Below are 19,275 nucleotides of genomic sequence, written 5' to 3' on the forward strand. Positions count from 1 at the left end.
AAGATTTCTTGAACATACATCACAGCAGCAGCAGCAGACACAGACCAACAGATCTTTGATGTATAAACCTGACTAATCACTAACAGATGTGAGAACGTTGCTGGATTATAACCCCAAGAACAAACAAATAAACACAAACACACAAAGTTCAGCAGCACTGAGAGCTCCTTCATCAATACCAACAGGAAGCTCCTTCTCCAGGAAGCTATTAACAAAACACACACACACACACACACACACACACACACGATGTGTGTGCACTGTAAAACAAGGCCTGTTTGCACTTAAAGAGATAGAAGTGGAAGTGAAGGTGGAAATTGGTGGTTAAACGTTTGCTTGCGACTCTCTCCTGCTTTTGTACACAAAAGGTTTTGCAACAGAGTTTGTTTGTTTGTGTTCTTGTGTTTCCACTTGAACAGAAACACAAGAATAAGAAGAAACATTTGTGCAAAGTGAGCTCATTTTGGCTGATTTGTTTCTTCTTCAAGGAGTCACTTTAAAGGTTCAATTTACTTTTACATCAACAGTCCATGAAATCATCATTTTATGGTGTTCAGTGTATTTAAAAATGTGGAAATCCGTATTATTCTGCAGAGCACTTTAAGGAATTATCGGTTTAAAGACTCTTTCTGGCGCTTTCAAGAACATGAGATATGGTCAAAAGCTCCAGAACAAATGGACCTTGAGTCAAGTTCAATTCCAATTTGGTCATTTAGAAATCCATCTATAGGTCTGACAGACGTATGTTGCAAAGTTCTATCTATACGCAACACAACAAACCATACTGCACAACAAGGAGCACACACTGACCCAGATATGTGACGTACATTAGGGTTAGAAGTCCGATCCACAACTTCTCCACCATATAAATGTTGTGCATGTTCAGTCACATAATAACATTTTGAGATAAAGCCTAGAACAACGTGAGAAACTGACATTATGCATCTTGCCTCTTTAATGCACAGGATCTGGTTCTCCCAGGTCAGCAGGCCGCCCCCCCCCCCCGCGCTTTATGTAACTGGGAGATACGAGAAGATGCAGGAGGAGGAAGACCAGCAAAGCCAGAGAGGAAGCGAAGGATGTGGTGGGGAGAGCAAACAGCAGCCAGCGGAGAGCTCCGCCTTTGTGTGGCTGTTTTACGGCTTCCTCCCGACCCGGCCGCATCTCTCACCGCATCTCCGCCGCTGGAAAAACATCAACAGCTCGTCTCCACGCTGGGCGAGAGCAAGCCAAAACATTTCACAGCCACCGGTGGAGACGAGAGGCACCGTGACACGTATCACATCAACAGGCTTTTACCAGATAACAAGAGATGCACGGCTGCCGGGGAGCCCGCCGTCCTCAGCAAAACAGACATGACAGATGTGAGTTCGGGGGAAATGTCAATATTTAGGGTCAATTTCAAGTATAGAGTCAAAAGCTTTAGATGGTAAATAACAATGTCAGGCTCGACTTCCTGGCTCAGAGTATAATCATTATAAAGTAACAATTCTGACTGAAAGATATACACTTCCTATTATAGTATAACATTTTTGACATACTATCATAATTTAGAATTGCTGTAGCATCTCAAAGGTTATTAGTAAGTTAGTAAGTGTTGGGCTTTTAATCAGCATGTGTCGGGACAGAGGTGCAGACGACACTAATGAAATATAGTATATCATTTATTCATAGAAATTATACACGAGGCAACATGTAGCACGCTTTAAAAGTTGCAAACATTACAATGAAAGATGTAATTGCAGAAGCCACCAACTGCTAAAACATGCGCTAATACACACTTAAACACACGTAAACACACACACACACACACACACACACACAGAGAGGTCATACAGCAGACGAGCCCCGTCTGTTTTCATAGCTGCAGCTGTCCCGATTGGATTTAACATCCACACACACACAGAATGTCCCAGCCTGACTGTGCTTGGCTGTGCAGCTGGATATCCTTAAGAGGTGAAGAAAGACATGGAAATATCTTGATATCACACACACACACACACACACACACACACACACACACACACACACACACCAGCCCAAATCCTGATTAACCCACTGACCCCTGAGAGAGACCACCAAGGTGGATATTTAGAATCTCACACACACACACACACACACACACACACAACACACACACACACACACACACACACACACACACACACACACACACACACACACACACACACATATCCAGCAGTACAACTCAGTGTGTGTGTGAGCTGCAGTGTGAGGGATGGCGAGGTCGTCCTCAAGTGAAATGGACAGGTGATCCCTCCGTCTCCTCACTCTCCGTCCTCCGCCGGTCTCCTGACGACCGCACGTCCTTGAGAATCTGGGATTGGTTGAGGAGACACTCCTTCAGCTTGTCCTCAGTCAGGGAGAGACGCTCCTCCAGCACCGAGACAGTCTTTGAAGGGGAGAACAATAATTATAAAGCAGTCATAGAATAATTATACAAGTAGAAAATGTGAAGAGCAGAGATCAATGTGATCTGAAACATGGAATAAAAGATGCAGGAGAGGCTTCCTGTTTTTTGGCCTTGATGTTCATCACATAAAAACATAATAATACAGAATATAGAATGAATCCAGAAGCAAGTTGGAGTCATTGTGCATCTTCTGGAGGTGATTTTCAAATTAAAATTCTCAGCAAATAAACATGTGAGATGGGAAAGTATTTTAAACACAGAGCATCAGAACCTTGTTGGCTACAGTAAGTCATATTCACTGCTGAATACTTTGCATTGTATATTCCCCACAATTCATGATTAGTTTGTCGTCTATGAATATTTAAATAAAGCAAAAACCTTTTAAAAGTTAACAAAATATCTTTTAAAAAAAAGAATTAAGAGTTTAATAAAAGATATGAAGAAATTAAATAAGAGAAATACTTTGAATGTAATGAATGAATGTAGTCAGAGAACCCTCCCAGTGACACAAACAGGTGCAGATCAACCATAAATCCCACAACTAGTGGCTTCTGTTTGTTTTTTATGACTTTCTTTATTCGACTTGGATGGAATAATGCTGCGAGGGGATTAATAACTTGCTTCCACTGACTTTTTAATAAAGAAAAATACATCAGAACGAGACATTTTGCTGAGTAAAGGTGAGCGGACGCTGGGGTTTAACCTCTAACAGTGACCTGTTGGCCCGCCTCCCGTTTGTGTCACACTCTGACAGTATCTGGAGTTGATCGTACCTGCGTGAGAATATCCAACTGTTGAACAATGTGCCGCAGGGTGGAGTCAAGTCTCGATGGCTGAGCGGAGAGAACCTCCAGTGAGTGAGTCTGCCCTCTCTCTTCTTCTTCTTCTTCCTCTCTCCTTCCTCTTCCTCCCCCGCCGTCCCCAGTCTGGCTCCAAACGGCTGCACCTGCCCTGCTGGTGCTTCCCTCTCCCATCCATCCTCCCACTCTTGAAGTGGCCATGTGATGTGTCGACAAACCGTTGAAGTGGTGGCTGTTGGCGGCGGCGGCCTGCATGGGCGTCAAGTGTGTTCGACCGTTTAGGAGTTAGAGATGAAAGCGAGAGAGAGAAAGAAAGACTGGTCTTCAGACGATTGATTTCCAGTGCATTGTGCTCTCCTATATGCTCAGGTCTGACATGAATGTTTCTCTCATCAAATGCTTTGTTTCCCAGAACCCACACTAAATCAAATCCCCATTGTGATACCTCGACATTTAATTGAGGACATGCAAGTGTCTGAAGCAACACAAAGAGAGAGAGAGAGAGAGAGAGAGAGAGAGAGAGAGAGAGAGAGAGAAAAGGTAAAAACATCTTTCTGAAGATTGTTTTCTGTCAGCGTGCTCGCTTCTTGCTTTTGTGAAAGCACTGGATGTAGTTGAAATTTGAATTGAAGTGTAAGAACTACACGGAGTTGAAGCGTCAGTCGAGAGGCAATCTCTGAGTCCGCCAACAACAGAAGCTACGCTCTCTCTAAAGGCAAGCAAAGAAGTGTGATTGTATAGAAGTCTATGAGAAAATGACTTCTTACTTGATTTATTACCCGAATAAACATTTTCCTTATGGTCTCAATCGCTAGTTTAAAGTCTTCTTCAATACAGCATGTTGTTGTTTTGGACATTATGGTCCCCTTCAGAGTAAAAAGAAGATGAAGCAAGCGATGCTTTAGGGCGTGGCTACCTCGTGATTGACAGGTTGTTACCATAGCACTGTCCGGTTTAGGTGCATTCGCATAAAAGTCAATGTGACTTGTCTTGTGTCACTTCTGGTTCCAAAAACCAAGATGGCGACGGCCAAACTGAAGGCTTCAAAACCATAATCCACTAACTGATGGGTGACTTCACGTCCACTTCTTATTTACAGTCTGAGTCTCAATTAGCCCGGCTAGTGTGCATCGGTGATACATAATGCTCTGCAGGTTTAACCGACATCCTTCCTGTCTCTTTGTGCCGTCAGTGCAGGAGGCCTTGAGCGTGTTGTAACTTGGCAGACTGAAGGAGGGGGATGACTCACTGCTGGATTACTGACTTAACGACAGACTCTGTGACCGACTGACTAACTTGCTGGCAGAAGACAAGTTCACGAGGTTAGAGCACAGCAAAGAAAATCTACCTTTTATTTTATTTCAACCTTTACTTTTATTGAAAGTGGTCCTTTTCCTGAGTAAAGACAAACACATGTTGGGCGACAGAACAAAGAGAGAGAACATTATGTTCCGTTTAACCAGGGACACATTTTCCTCGTTCATCATTTATCCGGGCAGAGACAACTGAGCATGACTTCATATTTAAATCCCTTCACACATGCACAACAGAAGTGCAGGCGCAGTATTCTGCTGCTGGCTGCGGAGAGGAGCGTTGTTGCAGAGAACAACATCTGAGTGTGAGATTCAAACCAACAACCTTCTAGTCACAAGACTTCTGCTGCAACTTTGACTGAGAGTTTTCAACTAGTATGACGAGCAAGACAAAAGAAAGATTCACAAACTGAGTTATGTGTGTTCATTTATTGGTAAACTGATTGACAGATAAAAGTCTTTAGTTCCACTTTCAATAAAGACTTCAAGTCAGGACCATAACTATTGATTTATTAATCTGTGTTCCATTCATCGCTTACTTACGTCTATTAAATGTCATAGTTATAAATAACTGATCACAATTACCAAGGGGCCGACATTGACGTCAAACCGTCCAAAACCCAAAGAAAATTCAATTTTAAATTAAAAGCAACAAATCTTCACGTTTAAGAATGTTGGGCACTTCTGGTTGATACACGACTTAATTGATGAATTTTAAAATGATTACAGCGTACTCTTATGTCAAATGAATGTTCCGAGTTCTCTGCATTTACTTCAGATCAGCACTCAACCCATGACACTTCAAACAGCTGCTCTCAGGTCAGTGTCTAGACTCATAAACAGCACCAAGTGAAGAAACGTTAAATAATAGTCAGGTCTTGTATAAAAAGGTGGAAGGGGGCCGAAGTGGGGGAATAAATGAGGGATATGTCAGGAGGATGGAGGAGGAAGGAAGAGGAGGGTGAAGAGGAGGAGGGTGTCACACATTCCTGGCCTAATGCATGGAGCAATCGATTCCGGCTCGCTTCCTGCTCACTGTCCTCACTTCAAAGAGAGCGTGGAGGGAGGCAGGAGAGGAAGGAGAGTGTGTGTGTGTGTGTGTGTGTGTGTGTGTGTGTGTGTGTGTGTGTGTGTGTGTGTGTGTTTGTGTGTGTAGAAAGGAGTAGGGAGAGTAACTCTTAACTCCTGAGTGGAGGTGAACAAAGCTGTCAGTGTGTGGATGGTGAGTCTCTCTCGCTATCTCTGCCCATTTCTCTCTCTATCCCTCCACCCCTTCCTCCCTGGACACATCTGGACAACATCTGCTCAGCTCATTTAAACTCAGCAGACGCAGACCTCCCCCCCCCCCCCCCTCCGCCAGGAAGTTTGGGTGCAATCAAACATTTAACAGGCTGTGTACCCTGGCTGGCCTGAGTGTCAAATCAATGCACACACACACATAAGCAAATTCAGGCGTATAAAAGCACACACACTGTGTATTGTATGAGAGTAATGATCCCTGCAGCAGCAGCAGCAGCAGAGAAAAAAGGAAGCGTAACATGTGATTACATCAAAATATTGAAAATGATGCATCAAAACAATATAAAACAAAAAGGTATTGCAAGATATTCACAAGTAAGAAGCATGAACACGTGTTCTTTAGTAGCGATTTACACCATCGCTGCAAAATCATGTGAACATGCAGATCTACAGTCACTTAATCACATGTTTTGTCCATTATTATATTATATTATAATAGTTTCACAGCACATGCATGATATTAAAACAGGGACCTCATAATTCTAACGTTGATTTCTGAGATAAAATCATCTCTGCTAAGCTCTGAGGAATGTCAGGGGACAGTAGTGGCGGGATGGCGTGCTGCCAGCCAGGGGTTTCTTTGTGCGATGGGAGAAGAGTGGGTGGTTAGGCCGGGATGGCAGAGAGGAAAGCAGCCGCCGTGATAATAAGGAGGCAGTGGGAGTGACGCGACAGTGCCCCAGTGATGATAGTGAGGCAACAATGTCCACGTTGTGTCTACGTGGCGTTGTGAACGAAGGCCTATTGTACATCGTTGGATTATGTGGGATTCTCGGTGCAGAATGTTTGGTGGAAGGTTACCAGGTCATGAGGGGCTTTTTGATTCAACATAAAGGATTCGCTTTGTGCAATAAGTCAAGAAAATGTTTCAAAGTGCACGACAATCTACAACTACGATCTTGAGATTACTGCAATGCATGAAATGTTTCCACATGGCCGATAATCACATGTAAAGTGAGAGATGCTAATCTATAATAATCCAGTGTTTATACTGTTCTACATCACATGACTTCAGATGCACCTAACATGGGAATGTTACCAGAAGAGCAGCCCGTGTCAAAATGTTAAAATTAGCGGTGATGTTTACGATAAAAAAGGATCCTCAAGAGAAAACAGATCAAAACAAAAATAGCCTCGCCGCCATTTCTAAATCAAATCACAGATGTCTGATCAAAAACATGATTAGCATCAGAATTAGCCGGGCTCTGTCTGTTGGCAGGAAACCTCAGACACTGTGACCCTTACATAAAAAAGCTGTTTGATCTTAATTGAAGGACCTCTCTGATGTTGCGCCTCCCCCGCTCTACCTGGAGTCACAGACGCTTCTTCAGAAACCTGCCTGATGTTTATTACTGAACACTGAGAATCCTGCTCATGATGAGAGCAACGATCTTCCAATGCAATGCACTTTTATTGACCAATAATCATTCTGAAAGATGAAACAAAATAGTGTATATTGCATTTTAGAATGAAGCTCTAGTTAATAAAATCAGTCCTCAGCAACCATATATTCAACAACATAGATGCAACATGTTAAGAGTAGACTCTTACACTCCGTACGTGTTGCTGCAGGACTGAAACTTTTTGACTGAAACTAAAATGGCTAAAATGTAAATTGTAGATCTACATTAGCAAGGTGAGCAGGGGGAGCAAGGGAACAGGGGGAGCAAGGCGATCAGGCGGAACAGGGGGAAGCAAGGTGAGCAGGGGGAACAGGGGGAAGCAAGGTGAGCAGGGGGACCAGGGGGACTAGGAGGAGCAGGGGGAGCATGCCTCATCAGGGGATCCGTCACATTGGTCTGTCCACTGTCGAGGACACAGATGGGCTCTCAAGCCGCGTGATGTTTAGTATTCACACTGAGCTGCCTGTGAGGGTGTGTTTACATGCTGACCATAATGCACCAACAAATCATAAGCACTACTTAAGGTGAGAGAGAGACTTCAGAAATTCTATAAATAGTAACACTCAAATAGTCTATGTGACATGGGGGTTAATGGATGCATTCAAATGGAAGTTATGAGTAAAATAAACCTCTTGCAGTAAGAGCTGTTCAAGACCTGCAAATAACAGCGTAGCTACTGAGCAGCATACTGAATAAAAACCAGGTTAAAGGTGAACAAGTTGGACATTGTTACTATAATTCCTTGGTTTAGAGCTGGCTTCTTTACCCGTATGAGCAGTGTAATGATGGGCTGAGCCACCAGGAAACCCCCAGTGAAATGCAATTGGGAGACAATAACTCCATGACTTGCTGGCCAGCTGCAGATATTTCTGACTTTTAAATCTCCTTTTGAAGCATGTTTTTGGAACACAACACACAGTATTCCATGCTGCATGATGTTAACATGTTAATACTGTCCCATGCTCACGCTTCACTAAATCAAAAGGGTGATTGCGTCTCATACAGGTAGATATACACATACATCTCTTCTTGGTTCTTTCTGAACGGTGTGAATACACACAAACAGTCCAATTAGTAATATTTCTGAGCTCTTTCAGCAGAGTAGCGCGAGTGCCTCAAACAATCAACCAGGACTGCGGGTGGTTCCTTTTGTCGCTCTCCCTGGCGCTCACAGGAAACAGACTATTAGCGACTGTCAAGCTCCATCTGTTAGGAGAGAAGCAAATAAACCACTGCTTGACTTCCTCCTGAGCCTTTTATCCAGTATTTCACGATGACACGGCAGCATGGCTTTATCTGGACAATTTCATAAAAACAAATACTAATAAAAACATAAACAAGATTGTTGTTGGGGTTTCAAATTCTTTGCAAAAAAAGGTTTTCGGCAAGAAAAATGGTCAAATTAGAACAAACTGGACCAATAATATTGGCATCGGTCTTTGAAACTTGTATTTGTGGAACTCTAATGTGTACCCATCAAGTAGCCTCGCCACTTCCTGTATTAGACGGTTGGTGTGGTACTGAAATTGGTCCTGTAATGGTAAGGGAGTGTTTCCCGGTCACAGGATGCCATGTAATGCTGTTAATAAAGCCGGCTCCATGGAGGGAGGAAATCCTTGTTAAAAATCAAAAGGCGGCATTAGCTGGCCCTGACCCTCCGTCCTGGTTTCACTTTTCTGTTTTTGCAGACCATCACACACGTGCACGTGCAAGCAAATGGTTGCCCTCTGGACAAACATGCGTTCCAAGCGAGGATTAATTGTGGCACGTACACACGCGTACTATTGGCTGCCATCCGTACCAAAGGATGGACACACACAAACGATTATTCACTCAACAACTCGCACAGCTGGAGTCACTCTCCAGAATGTTTCCCTTGATTATTAACAGCAGTCAGTGCCCTACTCTTCTCAGTCATATAGAGGACAACTTCTTGAACTCTGGGAAACGCCAAAGCAGTTTCTTAGAGTCGCCCGTTCACACATTTCAGAAGCGTTCGCACCAACTGAAAACACTCCGTTTGGTTTATGTGAGGGATGGGACCCGGGTAGAGCGTGCAGAAGGCAAGACATGACGCGGATTACAGCGCGGTCACGTAGCCGGCTCGTAATTTGGTCATAAACAACCACTCTCTTGCCGTACCTTGAATATGACGGTTTCTTCCAGTTTTACGACAGACGCGATGGAAACGCGATAGAAACGTGATCAACGAAGCCACTCTCTCTGCGAGTTGGTTTTGATTTGAATCTGGTGTGAATGATTTGCGTTCTGACATACTTGCTCCAGCTCCTCCACCAAGAGAAGTGACATTACGTGTCCAAAAGGGCAGTTTTTGAAAACAGGGGGCTGCTGAGGCCGCTGCCTTGAGGGTGGTGGGGCCCACATCGCTGCAAGAGAAGACAGGAAATAACAAATATCTAAAGTACAATGTACTGTCAAGTCTCTCTATACCAGCAATTCGATTCAAGTCATGCCTTTTAGTGTTCATTACATGTTTATGTAATGTTGTACAAACTGCATTACAGATGTGGAACAAAAACTAAAATGATCCCTTCAGGTGAAATAACATTCTGCATGGAATTACAGGAAACAAGAAAACAGTGGATTGCGGTCAAGTTGTGGTTGCAGAGGCAGCAATCTTAGGCCAGAGTTTATACGGTCATTAGCTCTGCCTGAAAAACACAGTACCTTCATTTATTTGAATGGGACCACTTCATTGCTGGATCAGGGATCAGAACACAGAGTGTGCGCTTAAGAAACGCAGGTTTGTCTGGCAAAAAAGTTGAACCAAGCTCAACTTTTGCCGCAAGGAAATACGCACAAGCGTACACTCCTGGTAGATTACTATGTAAAATATATTTACTGCGTAACTCGCGATTGTCGTGACAAAAGATGTGTGTGTACATGTCGTACAACTCCTTCTGTCTCTATGCCATTTATACAGCGAGGCGGAATAACACCACCTTGAACAGGCTGTGTGAAAGTGGCTACAGTTTTATAAACTGCTGTGCAGTGTTTTAGCATCTGATAAGCTTCAAACTCAGGTATTTATGACTCAAACCGGACTTCCTGGATCATATTTCATCGCGTCACCGGTACTTGAAACAACACACCCAACAGTTTTTGGTCTGAATGCCCACTTCATCATAGTAGTAGTAGTGTTAGTTAAAGAACCAGTAGAAGTTACTTTTTTAGTTGCAGTAGTAGTACACACAATGCGTATTAGTAGCAGAAGGAGCTAAATGATGGTATTTGTCGCAGTTATAGCAGAAGAGGGAACAGTGGCACAAGTTCTAGTAGTACTAAGAGCTGTAGCAGCTGCAGTAGTGCTCTATGTACAGGAATCATGTAGAACAGTCCTTAAAAACTACCCCTCCTCCTCCTGTGTGGTCGTAAACAGACACAAACACAATATCCTCCATCCCTGACCTTTAACCTTAAACAGGAAGTCAGGTGGCAGGTATAACTGGCAAGAGATCTGAAGGCTTCGTTTCCTGTCGGTATTGCCTAGACACCACATCACAGGATTCATATTCCATTCATCTCTGTCACACCTACTTGTCATGTACCCAGGTGCTCTATCCACACCCGCACCATGCAGTGTAGCTCTTCAAACAAAACACACACACACACACAGTGAAGGATGTTCTCACTCAGATATGGACACACAAACTGACACACCAACACATGTGCAGAGTAGGAAAACAGGCACAGTGACAGTGACATGAACCCAAACACACAAGTCATGTAACTATAATTTAGCTGGAACCACTCATCTGATCCAACAGGATCTTTGTCAGAGGTGCGGCCAAGTTCACGTTTTTTTTTTTTTTTTTAAATGTCTGAGCTGAAAGACGAGCAGGAAGCAGAGAGAAGTTCATGTGGCTTTGAGGAAGTGGATACATCCTCTTTATTTCTCACCCTCCCTCCATCCTTCTCCCCTATCTGTCTATCGCTGACATCCGCACAGCAGCCACCCACACATCGAGTCAAAAATATCCTGCTTGGCGCTGGATTGCCATTAAACACAGTGTATTTTCTGACCGCATCACACACACACACACACACACACACACACACACACACACACACACACACACACACACACACACACACACACACACACACACACACACACACACACACACACACACGAAAAAATCAGATAAAAAATCCCCACAACACAACTACTTAACACAAAACTAGATCGTGATAGAAATCACGTGCACACACACATTCTGTATCTTCTTCCTGAGACTAACACATAGTGTAGAACGGCAACAACACAATCATGCAAACACAGGTGCATGAAATCAGTTTCCAAGGATACACACATGCAAGTGATTCTCATATCATAAGAAACAATCCAAAACACATGAACCATATTTCCTCCATAAATACAAATTATATTTAATGAATGTGGTGCCGCAGCCTTTCATTCATAACAAATGCTCCTCACGGCTTTATGTAACAGGGGTCAGCATCTATCTCATACGTTTTGCATGAATGCAGCTTCGGGACAAAAGGTGTGGATGAATGTGTGAACAGCAGACTGGGACAGAAAAAGTGAGAGTTTTATTATGTAATATGTAGAATTATGTATAACATGTATTCTAAGACCGACTAATGTATCATTTCAATATAGATTATATGAGTTATAAAGTCTTTTGATGAGAAAAAAAAGCACGTCCTGCATATTTCCATGTTTATATACACACCCGATCAGGGCATGTTTGAATGTATTATGTGGTTTGTCCACCTCAGCCTGCTGGTGTTGCAGCGCTGTTCTCCTTAATGACAGCCGGGCTCTACATTGAGAGTATTTCACTGCATGTGTGAGTGAAAATTAAGAGTGTGTTGATTTGAAAGGTTATTATATATAGTGATGCATCCTCTCCTTTTGAATCCGAACCTTCAGCGTTTGGATCAAGTAGTTTGTGAAGAGTAAGGTTTGTTATATTAAGTAGACAAGTGTGTCAGATACATGTTTAAATCCACATTCAGATAAAGATGCCATATATTTAAGATCGGAGACAAAAATACTTAATAATGCAAACATGTCACTTGGAGCGGTTTTGCAGTAGTGCGTAATGTGTCTTCCCTAATAACAGGTAAAGTCATGTTGTATTGTTTCTTTGTGGAAAACGAACATAATGGATCAGCTGGGGTTAACATGCTTCTGATCAATGAGTGGAGTCCAATCAATGTGATCCTTCAAATGCACTGGAGATGCAGGATTGAACTGTAATCCTCCAGTTTTCTATTGGTTATCTCTCAGGATATAAGATGCTGGGTCCAGAGAGGGAGACAGAGAAAGAAGAACTGATCTGAGTGAGTCAGTATGAGAGAATGGATAAATGAAGCAAAAGAAAGGAAAAGAGAAAGAAGAGGAACGCTGTATATATATATATATATATATATATATATATATATATATATATATATATATATTGATGTGAAAATGACACTCTGACCCACTTCTGCTGTTTGAATGAGTGAGCATCTGTCGCCGAGTCCCGCCAAGAAGGGAGATGAGTCATTGCAGGGCCCTGCTCTGCTCGCCGGTGGAAAAGGGTTGAGAGATGAAGAGACGGAGAGTTGCAACATCTTCCTTCTAATAAATCTTGTCGCTCATATTTAAGAGCAAGATGGTTATAATTTTATCAAAGGAAATTATGAAGATGTAGATAAGTGTTACCCTTTGGAAAATCTGAAAACACTAATCCCCAAAGAAAGCTTACAACTGAGACTGCTCTTCTATTCCAACAACACTTCATTCACGACTACACGCCCACCAGTGTTTACCAGAAATGCTCTAACCAGATATCTTGTTTCATTTTCTTCTTCTCTTAACAGAGCTATTAGGATCTTTAAAGCTGCACTGACCTACAGAGAAGTGTCTCTTAACTCGCAGTTCTGGAGTCCGATTTCCCTCAGGAGTGTGTGGAGACCAAAACAGAGACACAAGGAGGTTAAATATCGGGACTGCCAGGTGGCCGGAAACATAACATGTTGCTCCGGGTCTGCTAGAAGTGTAAATAGGCAACTCTTTGCTAAAACATTTACTATATCAAATTCATGAAGTGATATTATTTCGACATTGTGTTACAACTTGTGCAAGTGGCAATCAACATGATCGTGTAGCCGGACCAGCTACGCAAACAAAGCATAGAGAAACTCGGATTACAACACAAAGAGTGAGAGTGACTTCGTTACTCCACTATATCTTTACAGAGAAAATAGTTCTCTGCTGCTATATGAATGCTCAGAGTGTAGAGCATTTAGAGATCCTAAAATAACCTACAAGACTGTTCAATACTTTGCATTGGAAAAGAAACTGTAGTACCAAATGTACAAAGAGCTGCTCTCCGTGAAGCCAAACAACAGGAGGAGAGAGTCATCGTTAGGCTTTGTGCAGACATGAGGAGACCAGAAGGAGCATATTTTACTTTTGACTGAGAAGTGTTGGCTTGTATACAATCCTTTCACATGGCATTTCCAGTCTAGTGTACCAGACGGTGCTCAGAGAAGCTGCTGTGAGCCAAAAACCTTTAAAGAAACATGCTTGTGAGCTCACCAGTTTATAATCCAATACAAATATTACATTTTGCAAACCTGTTGTTAGGAAGTTGTAGATAACATATCAGCAGTTTTAAATAATGCGTTTTCAAACCTTTGTCGCTTAATGGAACGAACATAGCAATGCATTAGTAGGGTTACACGTTCCCACTCGTGCTAATAATGGATGCAGTGTTGACAGTAGAGGGCTTTGGTTGATAGCATCCTCCAAAAAGGATTGCTCAGTGTTCATTAGATATGGACAAGCACTCGCAGCGTTGGTGTGGTAACAGGCTTTGTTGGCCATGAAGTGGATTGTTTTGGGACCACGACACAGCAACATCTAATCCACCCTCTCTTCATTCCCCACTTCTGGTCTGAAGAATGAGTCACACTGGAGCACAAGTCGTGATCTGGACCGCTGCCTGGTGAAAAGCCCTCATTATCAGCAGTCTGTCTCAAACACAACAGAGTTCATGAGGAACTACAAACCCTTGATTAATTCAAGTCAAGACCCGATCTAAAAGGGAAAGGTTTGGTTGAAAGGTTTCACAATGGCTGCAGAGAACAGACTTGTGAAAGTGTGCTTCAGTGGCAGTGGATAGATGCAATCCTTTAGGAACATCATGTCTGAATCATATACTCATGGGAGACTAAAGGCATGATGGAAAAAACTAAAACTGTTCGTAATATAATCAAAATTGCACACAGCACAGATTGCAACTGGAATAAGGTCAGAACTGTGTGTTCAGGTGGTCTAATGAATCCGATACCACAGCTCAGTTTAAGTCAGCAAGGTGTTAATGAAAAAGTGTGTGCCTCTGATCTGCTGTCACTGTGCCGGTTTTAAGAGGATACTCCACCCGCTTATATAATAACATCATGCCAAAGATGAGTCAGCGTCATGTTAAGCTTCCTGCAGCTCCCATGAAAAGCAGCAATGCTTCCATGTTAGGGATGTAACAGAGAACATACACAGATACAAGGACATTGGGGTGCATTGGGGTCGTTACGAGTCCCAGACTCCCAGGGGGTTGGAGGAAACGTGGCGCCTGCAGCACAGGTGCAGCCCGGACACGGTCAAGCGACGAGAGGCCCAGGCGACATTGGTCGCCCGCCCAGAAGCACCAGGGAGAGAGCGACAAGAGGGAAGCAAGGCCGAAGCCAGAGCATCCAGAGAACAATGCAGACCCAGATTCAATGCCACCCTTCCAACTATTCCAGACATTTTGAATATCCAAAACTATATTTAAGAAGTTTTAAGACTTTTTAAGGATCCGCAGTGACCCTGCTATTATGACGGTGGTGGTAACAAGCAGAGAAATGTTGTAATGTGCCAGCAAAAAGTAAGGACAGAAGGCTGTTAGCCAATACAAACAACACATTCATTATTTTAATTGACTTTGTAAATGTGGAAGATATTGCATTCCTCACATTTGAAACAACTATGTACACATTTGAACTGAAATTGTTGAAGGGATCCTAGACTCACAGCACGACCACATTATCTACACCACTTTTGTGGAAGCAACAACAAGTACAGAAGGTCAAACCGGAACGAACATGTAGATTTACAGAATGCAGTTTGGTTGAGAACGGGTTTGCCTTTATGTTCCACCACAGGGGGATAAGTGTGATCTTCACAAGCAATTGTACAGTGTAATCTTGTCAATGATTACTACTGAGTCATATGAATGTGTTGCATGTGTACATGTTAGTGCTGAGCACAGGTCATGTAACAGTTAGGTTAGCAGGCGGAAATAAACAAGCATGTGTGGCAGTGAATGCATGAAAGCAGGAAGCTATTAACATGGCATTACCAGACCAACAAGGGGCAGGAAATTAAATTTGGCTGCCTCTGAGAAGGTTGTGTCCCAGCCCTCCCTCATGGTGGGTAATTGATTATGTATGGCTTTCCACAGCTCCTGTGATTCTGAAAGCACAGACTCATCGTCAGCTTTGAGGGCTGATTTGTTTTTGTCTCTTTAGGATATACATTTGTTTTTAAGTTTTGCATGCCTGAATGCCCAGGACAAGCTCTTGGCACATGAGCCATACAGTGTGACGAGTGTGTGACTGGATATGTCAAAGAAACGACAAAGTGTAACTACGGGCATTCAGACTTAACCCATATTGAAAAAAAGGCTGCCCCCGTGCCCTCCCCGTGCCACAAGAGGATCTAACAGTTTTGAAACATGGTGACTGAAACCAATGGTGTCACATTTAATCTAATTTAGAGTGTTGGCCATGTGAGGTTTTCACCATGCTGGTGTCAAAAAAGGTTTCCTGCTTTAGCTAACTGTACTGAAACTAATAGGTTTTCAGGCTGTGATGAACATCTAAGATACAGGATGTGGCAATATCAAACATAAGACTCACAATTCACTTTAAAATGCAGGTACGTCAGCAATATCTTAAACTTTTGTACTGACTGACAGTAAATATCATCCAACACAAAGGTTGTTGATGATTAAGGCCAAACACAGTCGGGGGTCACTGCCACGACTTTCTTCAGATAAGAGGACAAAGCAAACATAACCTACATTTACCTGGATTACGACAATGACAAAAGGGCACTGAAACGTCTGCACCAAACAAGGTTTTGATTGTAAGATTAAATGTACCGAGTCGAGGTCACAACAAGACAACTACAGTAGGTCAGTTGTGAAAGGAAAACTTTAGCTCCATCTCCTGTTTTTACTTTGATCAGACATTCAGACGACAACTGCAACTTCACTACAAGTTACCAAGGGCCTCTCTGTCTTTAGACATAGATGGATGAAGAGATTGAGACACAAAGCAAAGGCAAGGGGGAGAGACAGATACAAAGTAAACCTTTAACAAGAGTTGTGGTGAGAGGTTTTCATGACTAGGCTGTATTTCTCTCTGCAAACACCCACTCCCCAAACAGAGCAAATAAGCTCATCCTTAAGTGAACATGTGCTTTGGAGGCCTTAACACAAACACGATCACACAACACCTGCGACAACAGTGTGCACACTCATACATGATCCCACCAATGCAAATACACCCACACACACAATTCTAGCTCGTCTCCTGATGCTGTTAATTGTGTTTACCATGAGGTACAGAGCCACAGTTTAATGTGTTTAACTTAAGACAGTTTTTTTGTATTTGCACACTTCCTCTTGCCTTCGGGCGAAGAGGAATTGCCTCTGCCTTTAATATGTCTTTATTTCAGAGTCTGGAGTCCTGGTAAGCCTCTGGGTATCTGGTTGCTCTGTGAAACCAGCTAATTCAACCAGTTTGTTGGCTGTAAATTAAGTACCAGGCACCAGGCACCCTGAATTATAACCCATATCCTCTCGTAGAAGGGCCCTGACATACCAAAATAATCGCAAAGAAGTAGTGCGACAAAGCCCGACCAATCAAACATTTTCGTCTCATTCCATCTTTATCTAAAAGTTCTACATGGACACATTGCATCTAGCTAGCAAGTACATGAAAAGTACATACTTGCTGTGTGTTTCTAAGCTAATAAAACCTCAAGGGCCATGATCGCCAGCAAAGACAAACCTACAATTTGAATGCACTGCATATCGGTCTTATTACAAACTCTGAATATAAAAATATAAATAACATATGTTCAGTTGCAAGATTTGGCAAAAAACATAGTTCCAGGAATCTAGGGGCAACATGAACTAAACTCAGGAACTTAATTATGAACTAAAAGTATTTTTATCCATTACCGTTTGCCCCATACCCTAGTTGTAACATCCTGAGGCTTGTGTTTGACATAGTCCGTGATGTTATGTTCCGCAAAATAAACTCTGACCTGTTTCTGGGCCATCAGAAGTAACAATGCCAGAGCAGGGGGACCAGGAAGTGTGGCAAAGAAACTCAACTTAGACCCTGATTGCTCCGGGGTTCCGGACATCCCAAGAAGGGGCTCAGTTTTTGGAACAGTCCCTGCAGTGGATATGGGGTGGAATGGGGGGAAATACTGATTTGCCTGGCAGAACAGAATTATAGCTGATGGTCAGTCACAGATGCTCAATGACAGCCCCGACAAGTCTGGACCTTTATGTCCTTCTCTCGTCTAAAGGTCAATCAGTAATAAAGACATTATTTCTACTTCTCTTTATCTCTTACTTACTGTTGTAGTATTCTGTACCTACGTAATGATTTTGAAAGGGAATATCCTCTTTTTCTTTAAAGTGCTCCCCAGGGAGGTCAGAGGTCAGGGTCAGCAGCAGAACAGTACCCCTGAAATAATCAGTGTTTTTCTCAAGGGCACTTGTGCAGGATGTTTACTGTCATGGACACTCGGACATGAAACATGGCTCTCCAAGTTCACTTGTTGGTGGATAGATTTAATCAATGTAGCACATGTGGATAGGATTTAAGAGTGACCTTCCTGCCAACAAATGAAATAACAACCTTAAGCAGAGCAAAGCATGACTTCAGGCGCACACATTTAACAAAAGTAAATGAACACCATAAATTTAGGTCATCAACCCAGACACCGGAGAAAAGGGATATTCTTTTTCCCTTTGCTGTAACTTTCACTTCCTTTCTTTATTTGGCTGTTTTTCTTCTTTGTACATCCTATAAGTCAGTCAGCAACTTTGGTTTCTCCATACTTCCTCTTTATACTTCCACTTTTCTCTCTATTGCGTGCCAAGTGTCCGTGGCTCTCTCTGGTTATCTGATTCCCTGTATCTATGGGTACGCCCTACAATAAGCGTTATCATCGATGTAGGACGCCTCTGACTAACCAGCGCAGACACAAAAATGGGAAGATCGTGTTTGTGATTAATGTCTCTTGTTTAGTTATTGTCATCGCAACAAAGTGAAACCATATTTAAAAACTTTCAAAATCCCTGCGTGCTATGATTCATGACATTACAAGCCAAGTTAAGTTTCAAGTTTAATAGCAATGTTCTTGCTATCTTCATGGCACAGCAAACTGTTTCTATTACTCATGTTGGGGTAACAAGCGAGGTGTTTGGATGTTTCAAAGGAACCACCATCTTTCAGGTTCATGAAAAAGGAAAACAAAGTGTCAGTGGTTTAACCGTCCTGTGAAAGGAAACCGGGATTACTCGAATGCTGCGTGCGGCATTAGCTAAAAGTAAAGTACAAACCCAGGAAAAACACTTTGTATTTAACCAATCTGAACAGTCAGTGTTGATGATTTACACCTATAGCTTTAGAATAGCAGTTGTTTGAATGAGCTCTGAATGGATTGGCCTCACACAGCAGACGTTCTTCAGACACGTCTCTTGCTAGAGAGAAAATAAGGCTTTTGCTGAGAAGTGCAGTAACTCATATCCCAACCAGAGGTTTTTCTTCCGTTTCTTTCCCACCAAAGTCTCAAGTGGAGGCGAATCCTTTCACAATGAGGAAGTGAATGAACGTCATTGTGGCTTTGCATGGGATTAGCCCAATTTAAAGCCCCTAAGTAAGATTTACCCACATTATTCACATTTTAATGGGCATTCCCA

General features: G+C 42.6%; 1 protein-coding gene across 2 annotated transcripts in view; it reads right to left on the reverse strand.

Annotated features, from left to right (window-relative positions):
* Positions 1-1,651: 1,651 nt before the first annotated feature.
* The window catches only part of poc1b (POC1 centriolar protein B), a 37,961-nt gene continuing 20,337 nt past the window's right edge, over positions 1,652-19,275 (reverse strand). For both annotated transcript variants that reach the window (XM_029434055.1, XM_029434054.1), the window contains 2 exons: positions 3,208-3,483; positions 1,652-2,413 (listed from right to left, as the gene is read on the reverse strand). In XM_029434055.1, coding sequence (XP_029289915.1) covers positions 2,255-2,413; positions 3,208-3,483 — 435 coding nt within the window. In that variant the 3' untranslated portion in view covers positions 1,652-2,254. The remainder of the gene's footprint in view (positions 2,414-3,207; positions 3,484-19,275) is intronic.

Source organism: Cottoperca gobio, chromosome 6 (genome assembly GCF_900634415.1).
Source record: "Cottoperca gobio chromosome 6, fCotGob3.1, whole genome shotgun sequence".
NCBI classification, from domain to species: domain Eukaryota; kingdom Metazoa; phylum Chordata; class Actinopteri; order Perciformes; family Bovichtidae; genus Cottoperca; species Cottoperca gobio.